Source organism: Pezoporus occidentalis, unplaced genomic scaffold (assembly GCF_034315485.1).
Source record: "Pezoporus occidentalis ecotype Australia unplaced genomic scaffold, CSIRO_AGI_Poc_V1 ctg286, whole genome shotgun sequence".
NCBI lineage: Eukaryota > Metazoa > Chordata > Aves > Psittaciformes > Psittacidae > Pezoporus > Pezoporus occidentalis.
The window spans coordinates 686,459-699,644 of NW_026914785.1; the positions used below are offsets into that span (position 1 = coordinate 686,459).

Below are 13,186 nucleotides of genomic sequence, written 5' to 3' on the forward strand. Positions count from 1 at the left end.
GTCCTTGCATTGCACTGTTGATCAGACCACCATTAGCATCCTCAGCTGTCATCTGGTAACTGTATGGGTGCTGCCTGTCATTTTGACTGTCACAATCTGGGAAGAGATGTTTGATCCAGCTGAATCTCCCAGGGATTTCAGTGAAAGGAGCTCCTGCAGCCCTTTCTATTTATACAGTGATGATTGCACTCTCTCTCAAAACAAAAAACAAAAAACAAAAAAACCAAACCCCAACCAAAAACTAGAACAACAAAAAAGCAAACAGACCAAAAAGAAAAAGAACCCACACAGCTGTGCTTCATGGGAGGGTGCTTTGCATGCATCCATTGTGGGTTAAGTTGTAGTTTTGCTATCTACACTTTGCTCTCAAGAATAATGACATCCTGCAGCTCCAGGATGTGAAGAGATGACTTAAGTGAAAGGTAATACCAATCCGCCCTTACAATTACTAGTTTCTCCTCTGCAAGACACTTGGTGTTTCACTTTCTGGCAGCAAATGGTTGGTTTGGCTAAGAGGATTTACAGTAGCAAGTCTGATGCCTCTGTGCTGCCAGCATATTTCCACTGCCTGACATCTCACGGCATGAGAGGTGTGGTTATTAGAAGGGGTGGAAGCCTGCAGCAATGTGGGAGCAGTCATGGTACACAGTTAGGAGTGTCTCTGGAGCTATAGGAAATAATCTAGAAGTACAAGCTCCCTCATCTGAGACACAAGCAGTATTTAAGTGCAGTCTTGTGTGCACAGGCCTGGAGAAGACTCAAAGCCCTGATTTCAGCATAACTGTGAGGCGTTAACAATGCTTGCAGGCCAAGAGGGAGCATCTTTGTGAATTTAATGGAATATCTTTGTGTCACAGTCATTTGGCTATGACAGTGGCCATGGGGAAAACTAATACATGTACTTTATTTCTTCCCTGATAACACTTCTCTGAAGTGCTGTTGTAGGTTGGTGCCACTGTATGTGCATTTCCCTGCATTTTTAGTGGCAAAATAAATAAGACCAGCCTGGTTTTCTGAAGTTTTATTTGTTGTTCTTGAAATATATGATGCTGTTGACTCTTTTTAACCTTTTTTTAATGCTACACTGGGTAGTTAACCATTATACATCGGAATTACAAAAGGCTTTTAATGCTTCTACTGATAACCTTAGTCTCTAATAATGAGAATTTCTTGCAAGGGGAGATGCCCAAATCTCATGACAACACTGTTAAATAAATGAAAATCATGTATGGCCAACTCTGTTCTGTGAAGTGCATTTTTCTCAAAAATGTTCCACTGAGGATACGTCAAAGGCTTTCATCTGCTTTATTCATTTTTAATTTTCTGAGTGTGGTGGTATTAGCATCTTTGCAGCAAAGCAGTAGGATACCGTGAATTCAGTGATAAATTGCACTTAACATAAGGAAAAAACTCGTTTTCATTGTAAAGAAATAACTGGCCATTTTACTTCATATTTAGTGATTTATCCCCCGAAACATATATCCTCAGACACAATAAATAAATTTTGCTGTTGACAGTGATGGAAAAGGAATATTCCTGAAATCCTGCCTGTTTTGGACTGAACTTGTAGTTATCTATAGGATCATGAAGAGCTTCATGTTATAAATGTGGCTGAAATAAATTGACAAGAGCCAGACCAATGAATCAAATTGGTTTATTGAGCAAGCAACAGCAAGCAAAACAGCGCTGGGCAGCCGGGGAGTCTCCGCTCCACCAACGGCACGCACCCCACTTCCCCAAAGGCACTGGTTTTATAGTCTTCTTCATCCGATATACGTGGCACCTCTTGGCATCCTCTGTGTCTGTGTGACCTGTAGATAAGGGGTCTCATTCTGCCTCCCGGTGGGTGTGGGAAGGAAGGCTCCTTATCGCCTTCCCCCCATACATCGTTTACTTTAACGAATACCCACGGTCCATAAGCAACATGTCAAAGCACCGTAATTTTCCAGTAACTCTTAAGCAAGCAAGTAACTCTAAGCAAGTAACTCCTAAGCAAGCAAGATTTGATTAACAAACACGAATTTACTCATTTCATTCATGAGATAGGTATGATTTCATCTTCATCTCATGCTAGTTGTCTGTAATGCCCTCCCTTTGTATTTCTCAGATACTTTCCCCTCCTTGCAGGCTGATTTCATTTGTACTGACATTGTTGGTGGTTTGTTATTAACAACTGCTGAATTTTCAGCATTCCTGATGTCATGCTGACATGGGTATGGGAATGGTTTCAGTTTGTCTCCCAGCAATGTAGAAGCTATGGTTACATCATTTTGCAGACAGAATATACTATCCTTGACAGTCATGGCAAGCACTTGGGTAGTGTAGCTACCTGGAGTCTCCAGGGGCTTAGGGAAGGGGCATGAGAAGAAAGATACTTCTCTCTGTGGCTTGCAAGAATAGCACAGAACTTTGGTCTTGGCATCCGTTGCATTTCAAATGGTCGAAAGTTTCCAGCTTTAAAAAAGATGATTTTGTCTTGGGCTTCAGGTGGCCTACAGCAAAATGTCTGCACATCTGGATAGCTGATCTTTGCATTACAAAGATTCAGAGACAGTCTCTCATTTTGGTGACTATAGGTCCTTCAGGAAGGGAGAAATTAGCCAGAGAATAATTGCCTTTTTTTTTTTCCTTTTCAGAGTTGGAGGTGTTAGAATGCAGACCTTTTCCTGGAGGCAAACATGGTGTAGGTATTTTACTCAGCTGTTTCTGTGGTGATAGGGAATAACATAAAAATTCAGAGCAGCTTGTGAGTTTGAGCACCAGAGCTTGAGTTCCATGATCCTATGTCTGGCGAATTTAAAAGTGACCTATCCCACAGCAGCAAGTTATGTAGAGGCTGGGAGAATGCATACTATGTCAGTGCACTGTCAATTCCAAAATGTTGAGGCAGGAAGTGGTAAGAAGTAGTAATTCTTCTCATTTTTGCCAGTATGAGAACTTCATCAAAACAAGTTGCTTTGTATAAACAAAATTTTAAAGCCATTTCCTTAAAAATATTCTGGGATGACTCCACCACGTTCATTAGTGTCCCTCAGAATTAGCTTTCCCTGATATGAGGTTACTGCAAATCAGCCAGTTCCCCAGCTGGTACTAAACAACCCTCCCAGAGTTGAAAGCTGCTGTCTGCACTCCTCCATCCATTGTGATTTGCCTGCCTGCCCAAAAGAAGCAGAGAGGCTTAGGAACAGAGCCAGCTCACTGAAATGAATACTGAGCAACAGCAGACAGCGTCAAGGGCACTGCTCTTTGTGTCCGTAAAGTAGAAAAGAATGTGGCACTACAGTTTTCACACAACCTTCAGTTTCTTCCCTTCTGTTTCAAGGTTGGAAGTGGCAGCCTACATGTAATTGTTAACTGGCCAGTGCTATTAATCTGTGCAAAGGAGTATTTGTTTTCGGACAATGTTGGAATCAGTCAAACTGAACTGGCCTGATTAATAAATTAATTATAGTATTGATCAAATTTATCTGAGGCAGGAAGAAAGTCTTCAAACTTCTCTTTTCATTTGTACTTACCTTCCAAGCTTCAGAAATACTGTTCTTACAGGTGGTTTTCCTATTCTCCATGCCACATTGCTTCCTTGGCTTTGGCTTAGTACAGCCATGTCATTACAGTGATTTATTTCTAGAAGGGTAGGCAGGGAATTTCTGCCCGTGTTGGCTGACTCCCCTGTGGCAGCTCCTCAGTACATGATGGGAAAACCAAGAGGAACTAATGTAGCTCCGAGCTTTGTTACAGTAGCTTCTTCCCAGCTTTTTCAGGCAGAAATCCCTAGGCTCTGCTGGTGACCGTGCTGCCGGAAAGCACATGGTGCTACAGACTCCTACCTGCCATGCTTCACCCCTGTGCTTTCATGGCAAGTTGGGTGGTGGTAATGAGGAGAGGTCAGTTTCAATACCTGGAGGGTCCCTTTTTTCTGGTTAAGGAAGGCTATGTCCCTTTTCCAAGGAGATGTACCACACATGGAGCTTGCATGGTCCTGGCTTTCAGGGCTGGCCTCCCATTTCAGCTTGCTCACAGAGAGGAGTATCAACATCCAAGGGCATTTGGCTACACCTTCCTTTTATTGTTAGGAAATGGAGCCAGTGTTCCCCACAGGATGAGGCTGTAGAGGCTTGCCAGGCAACCTCTGTGAGTGGTGGCTTCTCTCCCTTTTTCTGGGGCTGCTAAGGCCCAGAATGTGAAATGCTGAATGACAAACTGGGATATGTAGGAGTGAGGCAAGGGTGTGCACATTACCCTGTGTATGTACTCTGGTACTTATAACCTTATAACTTATAGCTAATGTGTATACTCTGGTACTTATAACCTTCAGTGGTTTTATTATGTGACAGGACAAGGGAGAGCAGCTTTAAACTGAAAGAGGGTAGATTAGACATCAGGAAAAAATTCTTCACTATGAGGGTGGTGAGGCACTGGCACAGGTTACCCAGGGAAGCTGTGGCTGCCCCATCCCTGGCACTGTTCAAGGCCAGGTTGGATGGGGCTTTGAGCAACTTGGTCTAATGGAAGATGTCCCTAAACATGGCAGGGGGTTTGGAACTGGGTGATCTTTAAGGTCCCTTCCAACCCAAACCATTCTGCGGTTCTGTATTTTGCACACCATTCTGGAAAATAGTAAATACACCTTGTTTGTTTGGTGTAACACTTTCAGGCATTGCTACGGCCAGTGTCTCCAGGACTTACTAATGGCTCTGGTCACATGCCAGTTTCTCAGGAACAGTGCAGAGCTGTGGGAAATTTCTCCTCTCAATTAAAACTTCAGTAAAATTCTCTTAGATGGTTTTACCACAGTAAATTGCTTTTTTGAGCACAGCTGTGGGTTGTGGTGGGCAGTGGTGGGCAGTCTAGAATCCAAATTGTGGATTTCAGCCCTTTTGACTTTGTATAAAAGAAACCAATTTTCTGTTTTTGGAAAAGGACTTTAAACTGTTCTTTGCTGTTGTTTTCATTGAAGAACAACAACAACAACAAAATTACATAAAACCACAGAATGACATAATAAGTAATTGAATACAGATTAAGGTTTTGTCCTCAGCAGATTGTGGGTGAGCTGGCCCTGCAACCTTCATCTGAAGGCGTTGCGTCATTTCCTCTTATAGCCATGCAAAATACAGCACTGATTCCTGCAGACTGGAAAAGACCCGTCATGGTGATGGCAAGGATGAAAGTGTCTGAGACCACTCTCAGCTGATCCCTAGTCTTCATGACCAGCGAAAGTACTGATGTTATCAAAGAAATCCTCTGCCCTCCTTAGACAGGCTTGGGTCAGGTTCCTGGCTGCAGATCACAGCAGAAATAGTGTCCTGGAGAGGGTGCTGCAACAGACCTCAGTCACCACTTGCTTCCTAAAATGCCCTTTTTCTATATGAATGCTGACTAGTGTTTGCTGCCTGGATTTGATTATGGAGTCTCAGCTCTGCAGTGTCAATATTTGGCTCTGTAGGTAGCAGGTAGGATGGCAGATCAATAACCCTCAGGGCCTAAGGCTGACTGTGAGGGAAATCTAAGGAACTGGGTAACTAACAACCCTAAGTGAAAGTCAATGTGAGCCATGTTCTTAGTGGGAACTGTAGAGAAGATGGAGACAGACTGTTCTAAGCCCAAGAGGCAACCTTGCAATGGGCACAAACTGCAAGAAAAGAAAATTATTAAGAAAAATATTTTCACAATGGCAGTAAAAAAACACTGAAACAGTGCCCCCAGGAGGCCGTGGGACCCCCATTCTTGGGGACATACATTAATACAACTGCTCAAGGCTGTGGTTTGTGGTGGTCCTGCTTTGAGTACGGGTTGGACTGGAGGCCCCTGGAGCCCCTTCCCAGCAAAGTTATTGTGTGATTCTGTGCCTCCTCATTCTGTAGTTCTAGGGAAAATTTTCTGCTATTTAACTAATGACACATGAATGGAGCCATCAGCTCCTATGTAGAGCCTGACAAGTGTTTCTACTGACAGGCAGCTGTGCTAATGCAGTCCTCAGATGCACTGTGATGCAAAAGGGCAGAATTGCTTTTGGCCCAGTGCAAGCCAGTGCTGATGGAACATCTGCTAGAGCATTTTGCAGAGGTCACCTTTTGGTGAACAGGCCTGCTTTTCCCAGGGAGAGTTGTGTGGAGTCATTCTGAAACTGGCCTATTGGGGTTGAGAGCCCCATAACACTCATCTGCTTATGTTCTCTGAGCACTCTACACATAGTTTGTCTCAAAGCCAGTGCCTTCCATGTATCTGCTCCTCCCCTAGACTGCTCTTTGAATATTGAAGACTTGATTAATTTAGATTTCTGATATTAATATGCAGCCAAACACATCCTTATAGAGGATTCAGGAAATCTCATACAGCTTGCTGGAACCTGTCCAGAACTGAGAGTGATGATGTCCCAAAATGGAAGTTCAGTTTTGTTTTCTGCTGGAAATATTTCTGTGTAATAGAATGTCTCTGGATGCAGTTTCTCTGTAGAAAGTGGTGTTAACAAGTATTGACTGTGTCACAAGGATGCTGTTAAACAAGTTGATAGATTTAAAAACTCTCAGAAATCAGAAAGACATAAAATCAATGCATAGAAAAGACAGACCCTGCCTCTACTTCACATAATTCTTCCTAATATGGTATTCCATTGTCTCTCTGTGATTGGAAATGCCATCAGTTGTACTTTTCTGTGGAAAGCAGCAAAAGGATGTTATTTCACAGGGAGACTTCAGACGGTCCCAGGCTGTGGGCACAGTTGTGCTTCCTGCATCTATTCTGTGCGCCCTGGCTGACGCTCCTCCTTAATTTGCGTGGAATTGCAGCTGACATGAAAACTGTTTGTGGCAACTTTCACACAACCCCTGTGTTTGCTGAAAGTGGGAAAAAAAATAGAAAAACAGTGTTTTCCCATTTGTCAGCCATGAGTGAGTGAGTGGCAGGAGGGCTGTTGAGATGAAGCCTCTGCCAGCAGTGACATGGGGCTGTATGGAGGCAGTTGGGCCAGAAACCACGGGAGAAGAATGGCAAGCAGTTTGACTAAGTTATGATGAATCTGTAGTGAGTTTTCAAAGGGAGGTGGGGATAAAAGTTGGCAAGACCGGGGCAGCATGGCTGGTGGTGAGCCAGTTTATGCATTGGAAGAGCCAGCTGTGGCATTCTACATGCACAGGAGTTTGGAGAAACGTGACTGAGGAGGAAGATTTTGGCTGCTGGAGGAGAGGTAAGCCACAGTGTGGCAGGGGAGTGAACAACAGTATAGTCGACAGCTTTGCTAGAGGATTTGAATTGAGGTATAAGGTTAATGTCCTGATGAGAGAAACTAGTGAAAGAGAAAAGTCTTCAAGCCGGACTCATCTTTGGCTGTCATCACTATCAATAATTACTTTTCTAATAACTCTCCAAGGCTACCCCCACAACCACCTCACTGCACAGTTCCAGCAGGACTGGCATACCAGGGTGCCTCTCTTCTGCAACCTCCTCTTGGTTGTACCCCAGATTCATTCCAAGATAGTTTATCTTATTTTATACATATGGAAAAAGGTCTCCTTGATGTTTACCCCAACATATTTTTAGAATGCAGTTGTGCAAAGAATTGTTCGGCAAGGACACAGTGAGCTTATCAGAAAGTGTTGTAGGAAAAAAAAATGAAATGTAAAGATAGTTACATTGGTTTGTTGGTTAAGCTGATAATTAAATTGACCATTGGTAATCTGTACAGGAATGCAGGAAGTATTGGGTGTTCATGTTTTGCTGAGAACTTGGAAGGGGAAGGTGTGATATTTCACTGTCTGAAAATGCCAGTTCACAAGTTCAAGGACGATTACGGGCAAAAGGCTGTTGAAGAAGAAAATGGGACAGATCATTTTATCTGCTTCTTTGCTCAGGAGGAGCCAATAAATACGTAAAGCGTGTGCAGCCGAGTGTTTTGAGAGCTGAATGTTGAGGAGCAAGTATTTGGTGACACTGCCAGTAATGCAAAGGCAGGTCAAATTGAAGAAGTTTTCTAGTGGATAGGTTGAAATCAGCAGAGGAAAAATGACTGCTGGGTAGCTATTTCAAATTCATACTGGGGCTTTGGGGCATCATTGTAGTATTTCTACCTGATAATAATGTGAAAATGAATGTGAGCAAGAGTGTCCAAGCAACATAATCTCAGTGTAGTTGAGCTGCTATTCCATTCAGGTAATCAAGGACAAAATCACATCCAGTGGCACTGCCTTTCCTTCCCTGTGGCCTACATCACCTCAGACAGCAGATGACCTGTGCTTTCAGTCCCCAACATCCAGTGACATTTTCTTGCCATTTATTCTCTCTAATTAAGCCAGGATGATACAGCAGTTCGTTAACCTTACATTGTTTTCCCAAGAAGAAATAAGTAGTTTCCTTGCTTTTTTCTTTTTCCACTAGTATTTGTGTATCTATATTCAGATACAGCTGGACAACTTGTCTGGATGTGGACCCTGCTCATGCAGAATCATGAGAATCAGTGGAGTTACTTGACTTCAGAAATGCCTGGTGAAAAAAAAAAAAATCAGTTCTTTGAGGAACTGTTCAGACCACATTCAATTCTCCACAGCTAGATTAGCTATCAGAATTAGGTGCCCAGGCCTCCATTGAATTTTCAGAGAACAGCAAGGCTGACTTTCTTAGAGCCACATTAAACATACAGGGAAACAAAATTCAATTAAATACAGTACCAGTGATGGCACCACAAGAATAGTCCGGTTACACTGAATCATTTTACATCACCTCACAAATACAGCATTATTACTATACATATAAATTCTGTATTAAGCCAAAGGCTTAATACTGTTCACCTAAAAAAATAATGACATTTTGATCTGTTATGCTATAGGAAATTGGGACAACTCTGCTTAAATCAGTGGAATGGAATTGAACAGATTTATAGCCTGGCAAAATTTACTCCTGAATCTAAGTGGAACTAATTTATCCACATGGGATTTTCTAGGAGGATGCCAGACAGCTAAATGTATAGAAATAAAGAAGGGAATTGAAGCAGGAAAACATTCACTGATGCAAAGGAACTTCAAAAATGGATGTACTGTTACAGGTCTATTAATATGTTTTGTACCTGTCTGTCTAATTTGAAAAGTTTGGGGTTTTTAGAGTCCACTAACCCATGTCTTCACAAAGTAGAATTTCCTCAGGATGTGGGTTGTCTCTCAATGTGTACATACAGCCACAGAAGACAGAGAGCCAAAGTATTCATTCAAACTTTCTGAACATCATCATAATTCAAATAATAAACAATGTGAAGCAGAGTGTCACTTTTAAACTGCTTTAGTGCAGATGGTCTTTTTCTTAATTCCCAGCCCCATAGTTAGTGAGCTGAGCTTATTGAACCGCTTGCCAATTCTGTTAAAAGCAGATGGAGTGAAATGGGATAAGGGCAATATTTCAGTGTGGCTCTCACCCCCAAATGCCATTATTGACATACATTTTACAACTCCACATCTCTTGCCATCAGCAGTTAGAATTATAAAGAGGTTGAGCATACTTGGCTTGAATGTCAGTGATCGATAAGGATGCTCATCTGGCTTAATAAGGATAAACTGTTGCCCTTGAAATAACATACCGTTCCAGCAGTCAAAGTGAACTAAGACTAGTCCCTTGATATTAATACTAACTCTTGGTGTCTGTGTGCATGTGTATGTACACACACTTTTTGTTATGCATTTCTCTGACCATTCCCTAGCACCATGCACTCTTTTTGTGTCTTATAGCAATGTATTAAAGTAATTCTTTTGAGTGCACCCTTTTTAAAAACTAGTTTCTTCCACTTCAGGCTGTTGGGTTTTTTTCCTAAAGTCTTTCATTTAAAACTGTATCTTTCTAAAAAGCACCTAGTTCTGCTTTCTAAACCCTGATGACAAAACATGATATGTGGGATTTTCAGAAGTGCCCTCTATGAGTGGACTGTCACTGCCTCTAAAGCCCATGCTCAAACTCTGTCCAGCTTCAGATAGGGCAGATACACCTCTGTCTTAAATTTAAGACAGACTTAAATTATTTCTGAGTGCTCAGGAAATACTAATCCTACTCCCATGGGAAGCAGTTACCATTTTCATAGAAAGCATGAATGATCTGATCACAATAAAAATTTGTAATATGTAAGCACAGCTAACATCAAGATCACTGGATCCCTGGAGACATCATTTTTGATGTTTTAATAAACTAGGGCATTTAGTAAATGAAACAGGCTAGAAGTCATCCTCTGGCCCTCTGTGGCCAGATCTGTGCAATCTGTGGCCAAATGGCTGAACTCCTTCTATTTACATAGCAGTAGCACGCAGCTTTCCTTGGGGACTTGTCCCAGGCTTTTGCTGAGACTGTTGTCACCAGGCCAGGCTGTGGCAGTGACCATACTAACAACGTAAAACTATGGGTGAGTGGCTGTGCTGTACCCATACCTTGGCACCTTTTACTTCATTAGTACAAATACAGTATGTTTGTGCAGAATGTTCACTGACATCCCCAAAAGTTTTGTGACTTCAGATCAATTTCCATTGCAGGGATGTCCTTCATTTAAATTTCCTTTCAAAGTTGGCATTTCTGTAACCTATATCTCAGACACAGGCATATATAAGTTTGAGAATGTGTGGAGGCTACTGGAAGCATCCAATAATAGTGAGGCCTCCTGGTAAAACCTTGGAGTAGACTCCTGCAGCATCACTTTCCAGTTCCCCAGATGTCTAGAAGCTTTCTGTCCATGAAGTCTATACTGTCAGTAAATTTTAAATGCTAATAACAGGACCTGAAAATTCTGTGCTAATCACAGTAAAAATGGGAGTTTCTGTGATCCACGGTATTCATTAAAGTCTCTTTGCTCCCTGTGTTCCAGGAGTTAGTATAAGAAGGCCTAATAATTGATATGTCTTGCCACTGAGTGCAAGAATGGCAGATCCTTTTCCCGGCTAAGAGCAGGTCTGTGTCAGTTCAGCTCAAGTCAGTAAGTGTAGACACACTGTGAAATGCAATGCTCCAAACACACACTGCTGTGTAGTATCCTGTGGGCTGGAACCAGTCACCCATGTTTTCATGTTTGCTCATGTAATTTTTAACCCTTTGTTTCTTTCCCTTTCCCACAGATTTTTATTGGTGAGATATCCATGTATTTCATAAAGTCAACGCGAGAAACCCTTATTATCCAAGAGAAAACTATTTTGACTGGAGAGTGCTGTTACCTGAACCCACTGCTTCGAAGAATAATACGTTTTATAGGTAAGCATCCTGAGCACTGCAAGCTTAGTTAGTCCCTTTTTTGCACCAAAACAGAAGAAAACACCCTGATAATCTACACCACAAAATTAATTAAGCTGTGAAATCTTTACAGGCATCTTCCACCTTAGAGGGATAGTCCCCCTCGGATTTGCAAGGTAATGTTCAAAATGTGCCATATCATGCTGGCTGGAGCTAGTTTATATCCTATTCTGTTGAGCTTAATGCTTCTTATGGACCCTTAAAGAAGGCTATGCCAATCAAATCCTTATATGAATAATTCCATCATTGCTAGCCTGTGTAAGCTACCCATTTTACTTACAAATTGGTCCTCACCAGCCCATCTCTTTGGCATTTTCTTTTCAGCTCTAATTTTAACATCCATAGCTCTGCCACAAAATCTAAGAAAGCGCAGAGTCCACATAAAATAATGTGGGGGTTCTGTTTTGTTTTTGTTAGAGCTTCCATTGAGTTAATCGCTAAGAAAGTAATGAAGAAGTTCTGTCACTAAACCATTGGGGGTTTCTTTATATGCTGCATGCAAACCACAAAGCCTTTTTAACACTGTTGATTAGTCAAAAAATGTCTGTGAGACCTTACTGAGGTGATGATCCCATGGTTCTTTTGGAGCAGGAAGAGGAATAGCATTATAGCTTGTGTTTCCACTGTGGCACTAACAGAAAATCTAGTTCTCTTCTGAAGGCTTCCCAATTCACAGCCCTTTAAGGCTGCCCAACACCCAAGCTGTTTAGACATAAGGAGGGCTCACTTCCTACTTCCCAGCTGAATAGGAAGAGGGCAGCTCTGAACTGCATGTGTAAGAGGCTTGTTCTCACTTCTCTCCTTATTCATGAGAAGTCCCAAGTTCACCCATTGGATGGGATGGTTTGTCTTGTTGCTGGCATGGGCCAGTGTAAACATGGCTCCCCACTGACTAAGAGGGGCTTTGCCCACAGAGCATCACTGCACCTCCCTCCCTGTATACTCATAAAGTTAAAGCATACTTACACACTGCATCCGGCAGAAAGGCTGGGTCTGAATTCAGTCTGAGTCAACAAAAGCATTGGGGAAAAAAGCTAAAAATCTCTGGATCCCTTCTTCTCTATCACTGCCTAATTTCTGAATTTTGTCTGGAAGAAAAATGTCTGCTGTAACTGTGGCAAGGGTTGTATTGCTTCCATGGAGCACAGCCCTGGCTGCAGGCAAAGATACTTGCTCAGAGCATGCATGGAGCTGAGAGTCTTATTCTGTGTTAGGATTTCCATCAGCAGCAAATATATGCTGCAAAGGTTTTCTCTCTCCCTCTCCCCTCTCTGTGTCTCCTGCTTTATGCATGGCAGTCAGGAAGTGGAAATGGATTTTTACCTTCTTCTGTACTGGGGGTAGAGACAAACAACCTGTGGTTCATTACTAAGGCCTGGCCTGAGTGCTGCTGATAAAAACAAAAGACATGGGAATGCAGTTAAAAGTAAAATACCCTTGAACTTCACATAAGGTCTAGGATACATTGATGGATAGTAAACTGCCATTAGGAGAGAAGCAGGGTGCTAGAGTCCACTGGGCCACTCAGGGCTGTTTGAATGTTGCAGCACATTCAGAGTCCTAATCAAATACTCTTGCCTGCTGGGTCAGCACTAAAAGAGCTTAGACCATGGAAGCTAAGCACTTGCTCTAAGCACTGTGTTTTCTTGTAGTTAGCTTTATGCTCAAACATTTGTGAGATTGTGGAAGAGAAGGAGGCAGTGATGATACAATGGACTCTCAGAGAGTGACTATAGATACGAACCCTACTAGAGAAATCAATATTGCCTTTGCAGCTATGCATGTTTTCCTATGAAAGATGAAGTTAACATCATTAGAAATGGCTTAAAGTGTTTGTCTCATCTTAAAATACACTGATTGTTTGCTTGTTTTCTTCTGCAACCTTTTCCCTGCCCTTCAGTAAAATAAGAGAAGCGGAGACTGTTGAAAAGTGGCTGAA

At 42.2% G+C, this 13,186-nt stretch overlaps 1 protein-coding gene across 1 annotated transcript in view; it reads left to right on the forward strand.

Moving 5' to 3' along the window:
- PLPPR1 (phospholipid phosphatase related 1) overlaps positions 1-13,186 on the forward strand; it is a 131,237-nt gene that overhangs the window by 97,955 nt on the left and 20,096 nt on the right. The window contains exon 4 of the mRNA XM_062626018.1: positions 11,076-11,208. Coding sequence (XP_062482002.1) covers positions 11,076-11,208 — 133 coding nt within the window. The remainder of the gene's footprint in view (positions 1-11,075; positions 11,209-13,186) is intronic.